Source organism: Lepidochelys kempii, chromosome 8, assembly GCF_965140265.1.
Source record: "Lepidochelys kempii isolate rLepKem1 chromosome 8, rLepKem1.hap2, whole genome shotgun sequence".
Lineage (NCBI taxonomy): Eukaryota > Metazoa > Chordata > Testudines > Cheloniidae > Lepidochelys > Lepidochelys kempii.
The window spans coordinates 76,510,842-76,530,589 of NC_133263.1; the positions used below are offsets into that span (position 1 = coordinate 76,510,842).

The 19,748-nt window shown below is 42.8% G+C and overlaps 1 protein-coding gene across 5 annotated transcripts in view; it reads right to left on the reverse strand.

Moving 5' to 3' along the window:
- Positions 1 to 5,049: 5,049 nt before the first annotated feature.
- LRRC8D (leucine rich repeat containing 8 VRAC subunit D) overlaps positions 5,050 to 19,748 on the reverse strand; it is an 82,132-nt gene continuing 67,433 nt past the window's right edge. For 4 of the 5 annotated variants that reach the window (XM_073357115.1, XM_073357114.1, XM_073357113.1 and 1 more), the window contains one exon: positions 5,050 to 7,930. In XM_073357115.1, the coding sequence (XP_073213216.1) occupies positions 5,355 to 7,928 (2,574 nt within the window). In that variant the 5' untranslated portion in view covers positions 7,929 to 7,930 and the 3' untranslated portion in view covers positions 5,050 to 5,354. Of the gene's footprint in view, positions 7,931 to 15,083; positions 16,674 to 19,748 lie in introns of those variants that run through there. The other variant, XR_012160419.1, reaches the window with a different exon arrangement.

Here is a 19,748-nt window from a genome sequence, read left to right on the forward strand (position 1 = left end):
ATTTCTATCAGCTTAGGTTAAAACTCCCCCAAGGCACAAATTATTTGCCCTTGGATGGTACGCTGCCACCACCAAGTGATTTAACAAAGAATCAGGACCACTTGGAGTTCCTATTCCCCCAAAATATCACCCCAAGCCCTTACACCCCCCTTTCTGAGGAGGCTTGAGAATAATATCCTAACCAATTGTTTACAAAGTGATCACAGACCCAAACCCCTGGGTCTCAGGACAATAGAGAAATCAGTCAGGTTCTTAAAAGAAGGATTTTATTTTTAAAAAAGATAAAAATCACCTTTGTAAAATCAGGATGGAAAATAACTTTACAGGGTAACAAAAGATTCAAAAACACAACAGAACTTCCTCTAGGCTTAGTTTCAAAGTTACAAAAAACAGGAATAAACCTCCCTCCAGCAAAGTAAAAATTCACAAGCAGAACAAAAGATAATCGAACACGCCTTGCCTGGCTTTTACGTACAATTTTTGTAATATGAGAGACTTTTAGGATGGTTTATAGGAGAAGGAGTTTTCTGACCTGATGCTTCTCTGCTTCCCAAGAGAACACACAAAACAAAGCCTTCTCCACCCCCAAGATTGGAAAGTATCTTCTTTCCCCATTGGTCCTTTTGGTCAGGTGCCAACCAGGTTATTTGAGCTTCTTAACCCCTTACAGGTAAGGAGGAATTCTAAGCTACCCTAGCTGTATGGTGATGACAGACCTACACTAGCTCTGGATATTGTCCCTTTTCCCCCTGAAGAGCCCACCCCTCCAAGGGAGTGGCAGAGCAATTTGGGCAGGGGGAAACTTAGGTGGAGTAGTGGCTTGGAAGTATACATCCTGAACCTCTGGCTTTACTGCAAGGGAGACAGTCAACTAGTTTGTAAAGAGCATGACCTCTGCTTGAACTGGCCTCTCTCTAGGCAACCTGTTACATTTGTAGTGGGATGTTTGCATGTCCAGCAAAGAAGTTGGAAACAGAGTAAAAATTCCAGACAAGTTACATTTATAGATCTTTAAAGAATTTTGTAAATCCTTTAGGTGATGAGCACTGTCTTAATTTTATAGCATTAAGATGCTCATTTTAGAAGACCTGGTGAATTGACTGCCAAACTCTATAAAAGGCAAACATATCCTAGAGAATCTCCCTCTGGAATGCACAGGATTTGAGGAAGAAAATAATTCCTCTAGCCAAATGAAAGGGGCTCCCAGTGACAAAAATTTGTATATGGCAATGGGAAAGTTATCATCAAAAAGTATTCCTGTATACACTAGTTTTCCCCCCACCTAATCCTTAGAGGACTACACAGCCTCATTTACTATTGTACAGCAAGAGGCCATGTTCAAGTCTACCCTACCCTAGTAAAGAACTCTCCACACCTGTTTATTTTTAGAAACACCAAAACATTCTCTAGGGTTGGAATTCCTGAAACTGGGGATTTGACTGCGTAATAGAACAGATAGGGAGAGGGTTTGTAATATTTTCTCCTAAAAAAAAAAAAAAAAAAGTACGTGTCTTTTGAAGTCTTATTTTGGAAGAGGGATGGCTTCAAGGCTTTAAACAGGACATAGTCAGATTAGAAACGGGAAAATAATGGGGAAAACTAACCACTTCATGTATGATGAGGAAGACTACCTTTTCCTCCCCTTCTGAAAAGGTTCTCTTTGAATTAAGAACTGCTGCTATGCTAAGTAAAGGTCAGGATTGAAATCACCTCCTCACTAAAGAAAAAATTTGAGTGTTTCAGAGGAAGCTGAGTGACAAGGCTCAGTTGGCTGAAAGAATTAGCCCTCAAGGTCAAGGCAATGGTCTAGTTCTACAGAACCAAGTTATGGGGGTTTTTAACTGTAAGCTGGAGCAGTGGGAATATGGACTACTTGCAACTGGCAGTGGTGAACTTCCAGAAGGTGATTGATGGCCACGTGCTTTGCTATGCTGAGGGAAGCTCTCATGTAGGAGGTCTGCTGCTCCAGGGTGAGCTCTGCTCAGGTTTTTAGGAAAGTGGCATTTTCCTCCTTAAGTTCTGCTGCCACTACTGGTCATCCCAAGCCTGTAGCACTATCCTGTCCCATCGGTCCATGCCTGTTGGTCAAGCCCAGAAAAAGCAGCAGTCCACTGAATGAAGCATTCCATGTAAAGGTCTAGGAGAAGTGTCTGCTCAATGTGAGCCTCATCCCTTGGTGCCTTACTGCCTGGTTGTGAGGTCATTGCACAACTGTACACAGACCTGTAGTGGCCTGTTTATAGTCATCACCATGATTGCAGAGCTCACCAGTGCTTCATGCTGCCTCACAGAGCTTTAAAGAAGGCATTGGCTTGCAAAGCCCAATGTATGATGGGGTGAAAGGAGAGGAATCATGGCAAATACATAGTTTGACCCAAGCCTCAGAATTCTAGTGCCTTTCCGTAGGTATCCCCATGACGATCAGGGTACAGATACCCCCAGGGATATGACTCCAAAGAATAAATAACTGAATCAACTGGTTGTATATAATGTTATTATGTATAAAAATATGTTGAGTAAGGTCTTTTATGGAAGCTTGTAATGTTCTGAGCTTGATGGTCATCACAAGATATGTATAGACATAGTGGTTATGAATTTATGTATATAGAGAACTGGGTTCTTAAAGCTTTACCTCCATCTCACAGCAGGGGAGTGGTCAGCCAAGCAAGAAAGGGCTGCTTCCTGACCCAATGAGACTAGCCCCAAACACTTAGCATTGTTCAACCCAGAAAAAGACAAATGATGGGCCGCAAAGTTAATGGGAGAACACAGACACCCCGGCTAGAATTTCCCCACCCACATAACCATGGTCACCATGCCAGGAGGAAAAAAAGGAAAAAAGTCTTTTTGAAAAGGAGGCTTGAAACTGAGCTCTTGATCCAGAACTGGAGGAACAGTCTTGAAGGTTGGGAGGAGATAGTGGCTGCCTGTCAATGCTGGATCCCCTGTATGGAGGTGGTCATGCTGGGAAATTGTTCAATGGCAGTAGGTAACTTGTGTTAGAAAAGGAAATTTATATAATATAGAAGTGCAAAGCTTGAAGTTGTGTCTTTATGTTTATTTTCTCTGTAACTGGTGTTTGCTTTCCCTTATTATTTCATCTTTGAATCAGTGATTTTTCTATTAAATAAACTTCTTTATTTTTACCCCAAGGCAGTCTCTGGTGTACAAACTGTGTGGAGTGTGTGTGCCCAAATAAGCTGGTGTTGGGGGTCAGGTTTCATACCTTTGGAGTGATGAACCAGAGGGGGAAGTCTGAGTGTCTGGTAGACAAGAACTCAGGGTGGACGGATTTGGGAACTCTTAGGTTTGGAAGGGCCATCAGGTGACAAGGGCCATCAGGTGACACCAGCCTGCAAGTGACAACGAGGCTGGTACAGGCCAGGTTGAGACCTTTATGCTTGGGGGTGGGCTACTGGTGCCAGGGTTCTGAGCCATAGCAGCACAGCATTATGGCACCCGAAGTTCCAAGATGGGCACTGACAGAGCACCTTACTGGCCTGAGCGATCCTCAAAATGTCACAGTCCCATAATGCAAACACTCCCAGAAAGCACTGAGCACAGAAGCAGAGCAATGCACCATGGGATGCCTGACCAGAATGCTGAATGCTTGTTTCAAAACACTGCTGTGCTCTATGGTAGAACTGATATAAGGCAAAACCTACCTTAATCACGAGGTAATAATGTCATGCGTCTGAACCGCTCATGCAACACTTGTTGCAGATCACTTAACACAGATACACAAAACCGGAAGCAAGTTTCAAATGCAGACATGCCCTTATTTACAGTGACATGAATCGGGAGTAGCTCTACAGAAGTCAGTGGAGTTCCACCACAGCAGCACTGGTGCATGAGGAGAATCAGGCCCTTGGATTTTAGTAAGGCTGTAGCACAGTTCAGTACCCAACCACTCTTCAGTAGAGAACTGTTTTAGCCATTACAGGAGTCTAACTTGTAATCAGATCTCCCAGCACAGTAATTATTTCCATGTAGATGGCACTTAAGTGGACAAGCTTTGCAGCAGGTGATTTTGCAGATTAACAGTTTACACTTCTGCATTTACTTCTGTAGTGATTCAGGCAATGCTAAGTCAATTGAAAAACAATACACTCTGCTGGCTGCTTTTTCTCAATTTATTTCATGCCTCATCTGGCAGTGTTTATAGATTCCTGTGCTAACATTTTCAATGCTTAAATGACCCCAAAATTGGATTTGTTTGGAGGAAGGATTATCTTGCGGCTAAAAGCACAGACTGTCAGGCCTCCTGTGTGCACCTGGGCAAGTCATAGCCTTTTTGTGTCTCACATTCCACAATTGAGAAATAGGGCTGATTCCCACCTCCTTTGCGCAGGTGTTGTAAGACAAAACATTCATTAGTACTTCTAGAGCATGGTGAGATTTCTGGATGGAAGGCTCTGCAGAGGAGTAAAGCAGCAGTAGTAAAACCACTGTATCTTTATCTAAAGACCTTCCACCATCACCTTGCAAAACAATTCAAAATGATGAAGTTCAGTACCTGTCCTAGGGCCAATCCAACAGTTTAGTTGTAGAGATCTACATTTGACCATCTATCACCACTCCAGTTAGCAGTATCTGGGAGCACAGTGGGGCAACACAAATCAGTTCTGAAATGGGGAAAGGCCTTCACTGCTTAGCAGAAATTGCACTGTGTGCAAAGGACGAGGGCTCTAGTACTGGTGGATTATGATGGGAATCCCATCCAAAAAATCAGGCCTTGTTGGTGAGGGATGTGGAGAGCTTTGGTCCCACAAGCAAATCACATACCCCTTTGTAAAACAATTGGAAGTTTTGCAGCAGTTCACAACATCAAATGCAGACATACGTCCTCAGTTAGTGAGGCAGCAGCTACAAAGATTAGTTTCCTTAAAAATGTATGAGAATTAACACTACATTACACACCAATGTGCATTGCAAGTGCTTTTAGGATAATACTGTAGTAGAAACCACTTACTTTTGTGCATTATTGGGGGGGGTGGGGGAAATAAAGTCCAGACATTAAAGAATAACTTATATAGTAAGAAAAAGGTCATCAATTTAATCCATCATTTACTTTAAGCAGGCAAGCAATTTGTAAACATTCAAAAGCGGCAGCATCCAAGTTACAAACAATTTAAAAGAAAAAGAATTGAGATTAAGGGTTTTTTCTTTCAAAAAAATTGGAAATGATCATTTAAAATGCTACAAACACTGAACACTCAGTTACATCACCTATCATCCTGCTAATAGTTCTTTCTTATAAAGATTCCAGTATTTCTAAAATTCATGATCTTGTAATAACTTGTACATTAGCATTTGCTGCTTGGAAGTCAGTTGCTTGAGGATTACACCTGTTTTTAAATTCCATTAGCAAAGGTGATGCTTGTGTCTTGATTCAATACTTCTTTAACTTCTGAAGGCAAAGTGTCAAAGAGGTGATCTTCCACAACAAGCCCGCTTTTCCTGAGAAGCCGACATTGTCCTAGCATAGCTGGTAGCCGATCTAAGCAGTTTCCCTTCAGTTCCAGGTGAGTTAGCTGCACGAGCTGACCAATTTTATCTGGGATCGAGGTAATACAGTTTTGCCCCAGACTCAAAGTCCTTAATTTCACACATTTAAACAACTGTTTTGGCAAAATATCCACTTTGTTTCCTGTGATATGCAAATGCTGCAGATTTTGAAGCAATCCAATTTCCATTGGAATTGCTGCAATTGAGTTGTAGCTTACATCTAAGCATCTGAGTTTCTGTAAACTGAACACTGCGACTGGCAAGGATTCGAGTTTGTTATTGGAGAGATAAAGTGACTCCAAGTTCTTTACATGGGTAATGGAGGAAGGAATGTTGACTATTTTATTGTGCCACAACTTTAAGCAAGTAAGTCTTTTTAAGTGCTGGAAGCTGATGACTTCTTCAATTGTGCGTATGCTATTTGATTTTAAATCCAGATCCTGTAAATTAGACAGACTGAAAATGGCATGTGGAATTCTCTCCAGTTCACAGTTCTGTAGTTCTAACTCAGCTACATTCATCATTTTCTTAAGGCTATTCAGTACCACAAGCTTGGTGCCATCATTGTGAATTACTAGTTTTGTTAGATGCGGTGCCACATCTGTGATATTGGTGGGGACTTTGGTCAAATTGCTCTTCACATGGAGAATTTTAAGGTGTCTTAACTCTCTGAGAGATTCAAGCCCTATCATCTTATTGTTTTCAGAATTCAAGTTGCCTATCAAGTATAACTCACGGAGATTTTTGAGCAAATACACCCAAGCAGGAATTTCTGCAACATCTGTGAATTTCACGTGAAGGCATCTCAAGTTGTCACGGAGGAAGCTGAAAGCAGTCTGCTCAACCTTTGCAGGGCAGTGACAGAGATGAAGCTCTTGAAGGTTGGTCATCTGGGAGATTTTAGCTGGGATTTTTGCTTCAGGAATCAGCTCAAGTTTCAGCACATCCAGGTCTGTCAGATCAAACACTGCATCAGGGACCCCTGATAGCATGAAGAGATGCAGCTCTTGCTTATCCTGTGCATTGCGGGAGACATGCTGCCGAAGTTTTTCAAATGTCCACTCGTGGTTTAAACTAATTTCACGCAGCTTGTTTTCACTTACCTCTGACAAGAAGACACCAAATCTCTTGGAGTACAACTGGTCATACTGATCTACCATGTGCAAAAGAAATGCAAAATCGTTTTTGACATCAGGAATATCACTGAAGCTGCTCTCTTCTCTGACCTTCTCAAAGGAATATTCTTTTAAGGGTATTCTAAACAACCAGAAGAGTGTGTACAGACAGACAAAACCATACACACAAATGAGAGAAATGTAGCTGATAAGCAGCTTTTTCAACATGTAAGCCATATTGTGTGTACACTCAAATTCCTTATAGCCAGTCAAATGCTCCACTTTTGGCTTGCAGTTGTGCTCAAAACTAATCTCGTTTACAAAGTTAGCTGTGTAGCAAAGAATAAATATGAACTTGACTGTCTTGATGACTGTCTGGACAACATAGAGTTTATAAATCAAGTCACTGTCCTCCACATGGGCTCGGAATTTTCGAACTTTTTCAAACAGGGCTTTGGCTTGTTCTCCATCTTTTTTATCTAAAATAGTCATGCTGGGAACCTCAATAACTGGCTTTTCAGCTGAAAACTTGAAGCCAGTCTTGGTTATCATGGGCGTACTAGCACTTGGGCTTCCTTCATCACTGCTAGTGGAAACGTGCTTTGGCAGGGATTGGGCACCCGTTAGTCTCTGTTTGTTCTCCTCAGAGTCCTCACATGCTGTTTCAGATAATGCTTTTGTAGTCCAAGGGGATTCAAAACACTTTCCTAATATAGACACAAAATGTTCAATTTTTGAGCATGTTTTGGGATATTTAAACCAAAAATTGCTACTGACCATTAAAATAATAGTATGTATGAGAGCAAGATAGGGAAAATACTTTGAATACCAAGGAAGAGCCAAATGATAGCACATCTGGTTAATAAATATATATTGCTGATAATCCAAATTGGTTTTTCGGCCTGAAGAATCCTGTTTCTCATTCTTCGGCTCCTGATTTGATACAGTAGATTGCAACTGAGAATAGGTCGTTCTGCTTAGTGGTATGTCTGGTGTTATGGTAGGTGCACTTTCAAAGGAAACTGTTCTCATTGCCATTCCTTTATCTTGATCAGTGGTTGTTTCAAATCCTGGTGTAACATCAGCATTCCCTGATATGCTGGGTTGTGCTTTTGAATTTACAGCAGACTGCAATACTGGCAAGCAGACCACCTGATCTTTGGTCAGCTGCATGGTTCCAGCAAAGATGGCAACCATTAGCATAACAACAGCAAGATAATCCATAAATACATCCCACCATGGTTTCAGGATGCGATAAGTTGGCTGAATGTCATTAAGTGATGCAACTTCTGCAAGGGTAAACATTCCTGAAACAAAACAAAACATACGTTACTATCATTTGTTGTTGACAGACTGGTATAATTTTTTTTCTGTTGAACAGCATAACATCACAAGATATGTAGAATCTGAAAAAGTTTTCCACTGCTCTTTGTATTTTGTTGAATTGTACGCTATTGTCCACCACCCCATAAAATGGAAGCAAGCCAGGCAGGATCCTTTCAAGGGTGTACGGTGTCTCTAGAATAATAAAAACAACAACAAAATCTCTCTCTTTACTTACTGTCAAATTATACTTAGAGAGAGCCACCACTTAATATTACAAGAGTGAAAGGTTTGCACTGTATGATATAACTATCTGGACTGTTAAGAGCTGTCGTTGATATATTTTAAAAACGTGACTAGCAAATAGAATATACCTTGTGAAAATCAGTTTCTGTAAAAGTGATTGGACTGTGTACTTTGAATATGCACTATATTAGTGTTAATTAAAAATATTTTAAATAATAAAAAATAGAAAACATTTTGCAAAACACTCTGCACTCTCTTATAACAATATGACAAAACCTCTCATTTCCAATTCATTCAAATAAGCTAAAAAAAAAAATCAATAAATTTCATTCCTTTGCTATCCGATCCTTTTCCTTAGGTATCACCACTCATGTCTTAGCAATGTTAATGTTTCAACTATTATATAAAAATACTACACTAAAAGAGCTGCTTTCAATATTTTTATTTATTTTATAGCAAGATATTCAAACTATTTAAAATAGTCTGGAAAATGGATATTTCTCAGTTAATGAAAATTAAAAAAAAGACAATCTGGAAATCAGTTTAGATAGCAAACTAGTTGCAAGACTTATTTTTCCAATTAAATTTTATCCATTGCTACCTGGAACTGTAAATCTGATTTGGATTCCCACCCAGTCCTTGTTGTAGCATAGTTTACTGCCCATCAAATAGGCTGTTTCCTTTTATTATTATGCAGTCTGGAGGGTTGAACTTATCTGTGCAAAGAATAAACTTCCCTTGCAACCAGGATGTGGTTTAACTGTTTTATTCATGACTAAAATTTGTAATTTCTACTGTAATTGTGTAGTGCATGTGTCACATGCATCACATAGACCCACACAAGCGGCGGGGAGGGGGGGGAGAGGAGAGGAAGGGAAATCTGTATCACATAGTCAGTTTAACATAGTAGGAGTAGCTAATGGTGAGAATGGCCAGTCAGGATACTAGGAGAATCCAAAGCAGACAGGCCTAGGATGGACCAGCTGGGTTAATTATTTTAACAGTGTGGCAGTTCAGATCTATGCACAAGTACACCTCAGTTTGCTGTTTGTTACTTAGGGGGTACAGTCACAGGTGTACATGCACAGCATGTGATCACTTGGTTATTTCTAATCCATATTTCTTCATACTTGTCAAGTAAGCTTGGACGGAGTTTATAGCAGGACTGTATTTTAAGACACTGAATATCTGCAAGCCAAATAGTGTAATTAATAGTTGCCTCTTGCTCACATCAGTGTGCAGAACTCAAACTGGCCACATTCCATTTGGCCAACTTCTTACAAAAAGAGTTCACCTTTAGGCTGAGAATGAGCAGGTGACATTTCAGCCAAAGCCAAATTTTAGTCAGAAAGTTATAGGCACCTGAAAATAGGGGCCCAGAATGGAAGAGTCAGAGGCATCATGCTGCTACAACTACCTACACTGTAGCCAGAACACGAAAGCCAGGGCCCACATCATCACCTCCTGTGGGGAAACTCTCAGGAAGCAGCTTTGTGGGAGGCAGTCTTCCATGAGGATCTGTACGAGGGGATGAGGACAGCATGTTCCTTTCTCCTTCCCTCTTTCTGTCAAAACAAGGTGTGGGGGCCACCCACAAACCTGGTGGATCTAGTCATCTGCTTAGCGACCCAGTACCTCCAGACTGATGCTGGCCTTCACTGACACCATCCACTCAACGTGGCTTCCTGGAGCCATTTTACCAAGGATTCCTGCACCCATGAATGCTTTGGGGGAATCCCAAAGCAAACAGCCTCCACAGTAAAGAGAATACATCCCCAGGCTGGAAAGGCCCACTACTGCTCCAACTGAAGTCAATGACAAAACTCCTACTGACTTCAATGGGACCAGAACCAGGCACTGTATGTTAGTCATTTGTAATTTATATAGATAGATAAACATATAATGATCCTCCCCATCCCTCACGGCTGAGGTCACAGGTGGCACAATGGCCATCCCACCCAGCACGGGAAAGGAAAAGAATATTAATAATGTTTTTTCCTGTACAGATCTTTCAAAGGGGCTTTGAAATGAGGCTTCTGATGGTCTCAGATACTTTCTGCAAGGTCTGGTCTACACTAGAATTTTTATAAAATTTCTCCACCATGAACGGTAGCAGTGGTGAGACAGCTAGCAAAGACGGGCCACCAACAGCTACTGGTGCTTTGCCCATTGTCAGCTAGACCTACACTGAGCATGGTCAGCCGATGCAGAAGGCAGAGAACTAGCTGCCAGTCTATTCTACCATTCCCACCATTGTACTACTGCTACTGGGGGTAGTACAATAGCAGCATTTTTCTCAAAACCTTCCTTTTGTAGACACAGGCTAACTATGCTGAAAATGGTTTCATTCAGTCTATACTAGCAGAAGCCATTTTCAGATTAGGGGAACCTATTCCTAAAACCACTGCCACCAAGGGCTTAATTTCACAGTGTAGAAAGGATGCCACGAGAACATTTGTATAACACGGAAAACTGGCCACCATCAGCAAGTTAAGAGTCATCCAGGGAGCTGGGGGAGAAATGAGTAAAATAGAGACAGAGCACAAGAGTTCAAGTTGTTGGTTTTTTTTTAAATAATTATAGACTTTGTCCTATGCACAAAATTATTTCAAAAATTTCAGTAAACTTGATAGTTGCTGTAATCCTCTTACTGTAGGCTGCAGCCAGTGTGATGTAACAAGAGCTTTACACAAGAACAGCATTCAGCTCTCTGAACAGCTCTCTTTTCTTTCAAGTTACTGAAACCCACAGAAGAACTGCTAAAAGTGGCAATACTTCAACAACAAAACTTCAAAAACAGACTCCAAGGAGAGACTGCTGAATTGGAATTAATTTGCAAACTGGATACAATTAACTTAGGCTTGAATAGAGACTGGGAGTGGATGGGTCATTACACAAAGTAAAACTATTTCCCCATGTTTATCCCATCCCCCACTGTTCCTCAGACGTTCTTGTCAACTGCTGGAAATGGCCCACCTTGATTATCACTACAAAAGGTCCTCCTCCCCCGGCTCTCGTGCTGGTAATAGCTCACCTTAAGTGACGACTCTGGTTACAGTGTGTATGGTAACACCCATTGTTTCATGTTCTCTATGTACATAAATCTCCCCACTGTATTTTCCACTGAATGCATCCGATGAAGTGAGCTGTAGCTCACGGAATCTTATGCTCAAATAAATTTGTTGGTCTCTAAGGTGCCACAAGTACTCCTTTTCTTTTTGCGAATACACACTAACACGGCTGCTAATCTGAAAGAAGAGCTGCTGTTTCAACAGAGATTAGCAGTTATGAAACATGGAAAATGATGTTATTTTACAATCTAAAATTCAGAATGTCATAAAAAGAGAGGCAGACAGTTTCTACCTAGTATTGTTGCGTCTAGGAACTGAAAACCAGCTCTCCTTTCCCCACCTCTAAAATATACACCTGAAAGGCGCCCTGAGTTAAAAACAAAAACAAAATAAAAAACCCACACAGTTCATAAGTCACATTCTGACAAGCCGCAAGTGAAGTTGATATATTCCACAACAAGTCTTCACTCTCCTCTTTCAGTTTCACTGAACTAAAACCATAAAAGTTGAACTCATACTTCAATGCTAATTTTTTACATTCCATCTATTGCAGATTTGGAGGATTTGAGACTTAAATTGAAGTCAGGACAGTAAGTTTGCCAAATACAACCCACTGTTTTTATGATTATTTTACTAAAAAGGCCAGCTTTAAGTACTTGTACAGTTTTAACATGTTTTTGTTCTATAGTTTGTAAATACCCTTTCATAAGCTGGAAAGCAATTTCTTTCACAACCATTTTTCATCTTCATTTTGGGGATAGGGATTAGGTTTGATGTTAATCTAAAATAGGAATATCAGACTCACTCTGCATTGGGGGACAAACTATAGTATAAATTTGGATCTGAGGCCTGGAGTTAGAAAACCAGGGGCATAAACAACACTTTGGCTATAGTAGGCTTCCTGTTGAAGTCAATGGGTGTTCTGTGCAAAGATCCAGGGCAGCCTATTCTGTAGGTTGGCATCTTAGAACATTGGAGAACACATACCATTTCATTGGAAAGCCAAGAACCAGATTTCTTGTGGTTAAATAAACCATCTACTTCTTGCCCTTGTGGTTCATCAGACACTGAATGGTAAACAGGCCTCCAGTCTCCCAGTCGAAGCACTGCTTTTTTGACACCATAGTCCAGGACTGAACTAGAAAGTCCTGGTTCCCGAAGATGTTTTTCAGTGATTTTCAATCCCTAGCACAGAGTTTAGAGGGCAGACACTTACTTTAAGCATGTGTCGTTAAGTTCAGTTTTGATGTAAAACTAGTCATTTCAATTACTGCTATTACAACATGACAGCTTAATGCTACATACATAACTGGAATATACAAGAAAGCTATCTACAGGAAATCTTTGTATTTTGATGAATAACCTCCTCTCCTTACCTAAACCTTCCAACAAAATACTCATTAACTTGGCCAATCTAAATAGTCAAGATGATAGAATTTTATCTTAGCCCTGGCCTACACTATGAGTTTAGGTCGAATTAGCAGCATTAGATCGATTTAACCCTGCACCCGTCCACACAATGAAGCCATTTACTTCGACTTAAAGGGCTCTTAAAATCGATTTCTGTATTCCTCCCCCGATGAGGGGAGTAGCGCTGAAATTGACCTTGCCAGGCCAAATTTGGGGTAGTGTGGTTGCAATTTGACGGTATTGGCCTCTGGGAGCTAACCCAGAGTGCTCCATTGTGACCGCTCTGGCCATGCTCTCAACTCAGATGCACTGGCCAAGTAGACAGGAAAAGGCCCGCAAACTTTTGAATCTCATTTCCTGTTTGGCCAGTGTGGCAAGCTGCAGGTGAGTGCAGATCTCATCAGCAGAGGTGACCATGATGAAGTCCCAGAATTGCAAAAGAGCTCCAGCATGGACCAAACAGGAGGTACGGGATCTGATCGCTGTATGGGGAGATGCATATGTGCTATCAGAACTCCGTTCCAAAAGATGAAATGCCCAAACATTTGAAAAAAAATCTCCAAGGGCATGAAGGACAGAGGCTATAACAGGGACCCACAGCAGTGCTGCGTGAAACTTAAGGAGCTCAGGAAAGCCTACCAAAAAAAGAGAGAGGCAAATGGCCGCTCGGGGTCAGAGCCCCAGACGTTGCCACTTCTATGATGAGCTGCATGCCATTCTAAGGGGTGTAGCCACCACTACCCCACCCCTGTGCTTTGACTCCATCAATGGATTGTGCATTTTGGGGATGAGGAAGATGAGGAGGAGGAGGTTGAAGATAGCGCACAGCAAGTAAGCGGAGAAACCGTTTTCCCTGAGAGCCAGGAACTGTTTCTCAGCCTGGATCTGGAGCCAGTACCCCCGAACCCACCCAAGGCGGGCTCCCAGACCCGCCAGGTGGAGAAGGGACCTCTGGTGAGTGTACCTTTGTAAATATAATACAAAAGCAGGCATGTTTAAAAGCAAGCATGTTTAATGATTGATTTGCGGCCAGTACAGCTACTGGAAAAGTCTGTTAACATGTCTGGGGATGGAGTGGAAATCCTCCAGGGACATCTCCATAAAGCTCTCCTGGATGTACTCCCAAAGCCTTTGCAAAAGGTTTCTGGAGAGGGCAGCCTTATTTCGACCTCCATGGTAGGACACTTTACCATGCCAGGCCAGTAGCACGTAGTCTGGTATCATTGCATGACAAAGCATGGTAGCGCATGGTCCCAGTGTTTGCTGGCATTCAAGCAACATCCGTTCTTTATCTCTCTGTGTTATCCTCAGGACAGTGATATCATTCATGATCACCTGGTTGAAATAGGGTAATTTTATTAAGGGGACATTCAGAGGTGGCCATTCCTGCTGGGCTGTTTGCCTGTGACTGAACAGAAATCTTCCCCGCTGTTAGCCACGCAGTGGGGGGAGGGGTGAAGCGATCATCCCAGAGAATTGGGTGGTGGGGTTTAGTTGGGTTTGTGCTGCATGTTAACCTGAAAACCACAGCCCCTCCTTTTAAATTGCCAACCCATTTTAAATGGCCAACCCAATGGCTGTTTGGTATGGGAAATGAGGGCGCTGCTGTTTGAAACCATTCCCACATGTTATGAAGGTTAAAGACGCCAAAAGATTGTGGCTTATCATGGCTGCCTGCAAGCTGAATTCTTTTGCCCGCCGGCCCTGCATGTGTGATCTCTCACACCAAACTGGCAGGCCCCCAATATAAGAGGCAAAATGCGACCTTGTACCGAATGCACATGTGCTATGTAATGTTAACAGCAAGGTTCACCCTGAAAGAGTCTACCCATTGTTCTCTAAAATGTGTCTTTTTAACTACTACTCTCCCTTTTTTTTTCCTCCCGCAGCTGCAAATGTTTCAATGCTCACACTATCATCTCCTTCCCAGAGGCTAGCGAAGATCAGAAGGCGAGAAAAAAGCAGTCGCGATGAAATGTTCTCTGAGCTCATGCAGCCCTCCCACACTGAAAGAGCCCAGCAGAACGCGTGGAGGCAGACAACGTTAGAGTCCAGGAAAGCACAATATGAACGCGAGGACAGGTGGCTGGTGGAAGATAATAAGTGGCTGGCTGAAGATGATAAGTGGCATCAGCTTGCTGACAGAAGGCAGGAGTCAATGCTGAGGCTACTGGAGGATCAAACGGATATGCTCCGGCTATGGTTGAGATGCAGGAAAGGCAGCATGAGCACAGACCGCCGCTACAGCTCCTGTGTAACCAACCGCCCTCCTCCCCAAGTTCCATAGCCTCCTCACCCATACTCCCAAGAATGCAGTGGGGGGCCTCCGGGCACCCAACCACTCCACCCCAGAGGACTGCCCAAGTAACAGAAAGCTGGCATTCAATAAGTTTTAAAGTGCAGTGTGGCCTTGTCCTTCCCTCCTCCACCACCCCTCCCGGGCTACCTTGGCAGTTATCCCCCCTATTTGTGTGATGAATTAATAAAGAATGCATGAATTTGAAGCAACAATTACTTTATTGCCTCTGCAAGCAGTGATCAAAGGGGGAGGGGAGGGAAGGGTGGTTAGCTTACAGGGAAGTAGAGTGAACCAAGGAGTGGGGGTTTTCATCAAGGAGAAACAAACAGAACTTTCACACCGTAGCCTGGCCAGTCATGAAACTGGTTTTCAAAGCTTCTCTGATGTGCACTGCGCCCTCCTGTAGTCTTCTAACTGCCCTGATTTCTGGCTGCGCGTAATCAGCGGCCAGGCGATTTGCCTCAACCTCCCAGCCCACCATAAATATCTCCTCCTTACTCTCACAGATATTGTGGAGCACACAGCAAGCAGTAATAACAGTGGGAATATTGGTTTCGCTGAGGTCTAACCGAGTCAGTAAACTGTGCCAGCATGCTTTTAAAGGTCCAAATGCTCATTCTACCACCATTCTGCACTTGCTCAGCCTATAATTGAACAGCTCCTTACTACTGTCCAGGCTGCCTGTGTATGGCTTCATGAGCCATGGCATTAAGGGGTAGGCTGGGTCCCCAAGGATAACTATAGGCATTTCCATATCCCCAACCGTTATTTTCTGGTCTAGGAAGAAAGTCCCTTGCTGCAACTGTTGAAACAGACCAGAGTTCCTGAAGATGCGAGCGTCATGTACCTTTCCCTGCCATCCCACGTTGATGTTGATGAAACGTCCCTTGTGATCCACCAGTGCTTGCAACACCATTGAAAAGTACCCCTTTTGGTTTATGTACTCAATGCCTTTGTGCTCCGGTGCCAAGATAGGGATATGGGTTCCGTCTATCACCCACCACAGTTAGGGAATCCCATTACAGCAAAGCCATCCACTATGACCTGCACATTTCCCAGAGTCACTACCCTTGGTAGCAGTAGCTCAGTGATTGCACTGGCTACTTGGATCACAGCAGCCCCCACAGTAGATTTGCCCACTCCAAATTGATTCCCGACTGACCAGTAGCTGTCTGGCATTGCAAGCTTCCACAGTGCTATCGCCACTCGCTTGTGAACTGTGAGGGCTGCTCTCATCTTGGTATTCTGGCACTTCAGAGCAGGGGAAAGCAAGTCACAAAGTTCCATGAAAGTGCCCTTATGCATGCGAAAGTTTCGCAGCCATTGGGAATCGTCCCAGACTTGCAGCACTATGCGGTCCCACCAGTCTGTGCTTGTTTCCCAGGCCAAGAATCAGCGTTCCACAGCATGAACCTGCCCCATTACCACCATGATGTCCACATTGCCAGGGCCCATACTTTGATAGAAGTCTGTGTCCATATCCTCATCACTCTCCTCATCACGCTGCTGTCACCTACTTGCCTGCTTTTGCAGGTTCTGGTTCTGCATATGCTGCTGGACAACGCGCATGGTATTTAGAACGGTCATAACTGCTGCAGTGATCCGAGTGGGCTCCATGCTTGCCGTGGTATGGCGTCTGCAGGAGAGCAGAGTGGCAGCAGAAGCGGAGAGAGGATGCCGATGCTGACAGCAATATGGCGGCTGCACGGAAAAAGGCGCAAAACAATTGTCAGCCGTTGCTTTCACGGAGGGAGGAAGGGGTAGGCTGGCAGCAGACGGTGCAGTACGACTGTTAGCCGTTGTTGTCTCCTGGGTGCTTGCCAGCAGACAGTGCAGTACAACTGCTAGCTGTCATCGTCTCCTGGGTGCTCGCGATGCAACCCTGGGTTTAGCAGGCCAAGGCTCAAACCACTGAGCTATCCCTCTGCCAATATTCCAGGCAGGACTGAATCTCCATTAGACAAAACTTAAAGAAGAGAATGATCTTAGTCACTCCCATTTATGTCCAGGCGCCCCTGACAGACCTCATCGAGATCTGCCAGGAGCACCCATGTCTGCCCAGGAGCCCCTGACAGACTTCACTGAGGTCGGCCAAGAGCACCCAGGAGATGACAAGGACGGCTACCAGTCCTAATGCACCACCTGCTGCCACAAGGCAATGAGCTGCTGCTGTGTAGCAATGCAGTCCCGCATCTGCCAGCACCCAGGAGACGTACGGTGATGGTGAGCTGAGGGGGCTCCATGCTTGCCGTGGTATGGCATCTGCAGGGGTAACCCAGGAAAAAAGGAGTGAAACGATTGTCTGCCGTTGCTTTCACCGGGGGGGAGGGGGGCGGGGGGGGCCTGATAACATGTACCCAGAACCACCCGCGACTATGTTTTTTGCTTCATCAGGCATTGGGATCTCAACCCAGAATTCCAATGGGTGGCGGAGACTGCGGGAAGTGTGGGCTAGCTACCCACAGTGCAATGCTCCGGAAGTCGATGCTAGCCTTGTTACTGTGGACGCACTCTGCCGACTTAATGGTCTTAAGTGGGGACACACATAATCAACTGTATAAAATCAATTTCTAAAAAATCGACTTCTATAAATTCAACCTAATTTCGTAGTGTAGACAGAGCCTGAATCTCTCTTTGAATCATTATTTATCAGCAATGACACGTCCCAATTTAGAAAGCCATTTTCTGTGAGAATTCTCTCTTCTTCTGATAAATTATGGTTAGCTAGGTTAGGAACCTCAGTTTTGCTCTCATCTCCTCCTAAAATCTTAGGAAGAACCTTCAAAGTCCTGGCAGCATGAGTGCACCAACTCCCCTTTCATTGTGAAGGTGACTTGGGAGGTCTAGAATTGAAAATATTCTAATTTATTCTATTATATAGGTAGATATCAGGGCAATTTAATGATTCCTAAAAGCTCCAACCTAATCTGAGTATAATGTACCTGTACTTTTATTGAAAAAGAAAATATTCTCCATAAAGTCGTACTTAGATGTGATTGTAAAAAACCAAATAAATTACTTGCAGTTAAAACAATCAGAGCAGAATGAGAACTGCTGGCAATTACATATGCACAGATAGAAAGATAATACTACTACTGATCTAAATTACAGGCTTCAGATAAATCAACAACTGTAACCATTATTACATAAATTGTGTTGCCTATCCAATTAAATTCCCTTTAATTAGTTTTTGAAAAGTAAGTATTAGCACAGCCCCTAAGAGATGTGATTAACAGCTCAGGAGTTTTGTTGGCAGACCTCAGAAAGCAACTACTCAAACAAACAGTGAGTGGACATGTTGGGATATTTCTTACTGGGGTCACAAATTAAATTATTCTACTTGTAAATAAGATCAGTTTAAAATCTAAAGGAATCATTGGAATAGAAAGCAGCATCTTGGTTTGCATTCTTTATGTTTATTTACATCTCACTGCTTCCTGTATTCATTGATCAAAAATTAATCTGGCTGTCTCTGTACAGGCCCTATTTGATAAATCATTTCATATTTTCAATAATTTCACAGGAGGCGGGGGGAAAACAAACAAACAAAACAACCCCACCCATTTTACTTTCAGGTTCCCAACAACTAAAATGAGCCCACCTGTCTTTGTACCCCTCTGAAAATGGAAAGATGACTTAATCAATGTCGTTCACTGGAGTTGGTCAAATATTTCTGCCAAAACTTTTCCAACAAAAAAATCCTTGTTTGAACTAAATGAGTATTTTCCCCCAAGGCTCACTCACTCTCTCACTTATTCACACACACTTTATTCTCCCCTTGTCCCCCACACCTTTTTTGGACCAGCCCTACCCATTAGTCATCACCTTCAGAAAGGTAAGATAGTCCCAATATATTTATTCTTTGCTCATATGGAAGTCTTTCCATGCCTCTCTGATCATTGCCACTGCTGTTCTCTAGAGCTTTTCTGTTTGTGCTATACCCTATAGAAGATGGGGTGACTAGAAGTGAACTTAATATAGTGGATGATGAGATTGATACTTGCAGTGTCTTACTGGTGTACGAGGTATTACAGTTGTTCCACACTTCCGCAGAGAGATCTCAGAGAAGGGTATTGAGAGCACCTTCTCTTCTTCCCAAGGAACCTAATGCAAGGGGCCAGAGGATTTGATCTTTTCTTCCCTCTTGGATAATGTGTATACAGAGAACCTGGGAGAGATTACAAGGCAGTATGGGACCCAGTGGCACCATCATACAGATGACTTTTACCTCTATGCCTCATTTTCACCAAACTTGGAGTACAGGGTTACCGAACCTAGTGGAAGTTCAAATCTGGATGGGAGCAAACTTCCTGAAGTTTAACCTAGACAAGGCATAATCAATGCCAGAAGACAGATTCATTTCAGAGGAGACTGCGCCTGGAACTTTACTTGGGTGTGTAGCATCACCCTTTCCTAGCATGGTTTAAAGTTTCCTGTCACATTGGATCACTCGCTGCTTCTAGTTTTTCACAGAAGCAGTGTCAACCTACCAATATCGTCTCCCATTGAAGAGAAATAGGATGGATAAATAGTTATAAGCACATGACAATTGTGCTTTGGTACCTATTCCATTCCAGTACAATTCGAAGTGCTGGAGACGATTATCTTTGTAAGTGACCTACAAATCAAAACTGATAATTCATCAAACTGCAGATTTCTATGCTGAGTGCTCTTACTCAGCACATTTTATATATACACATATACACATTTTAAAGAACTATTTTAAATGTTTCTCAGTTCTGCTTTTTGATACTTTTTGGGTGACAGAATATATCA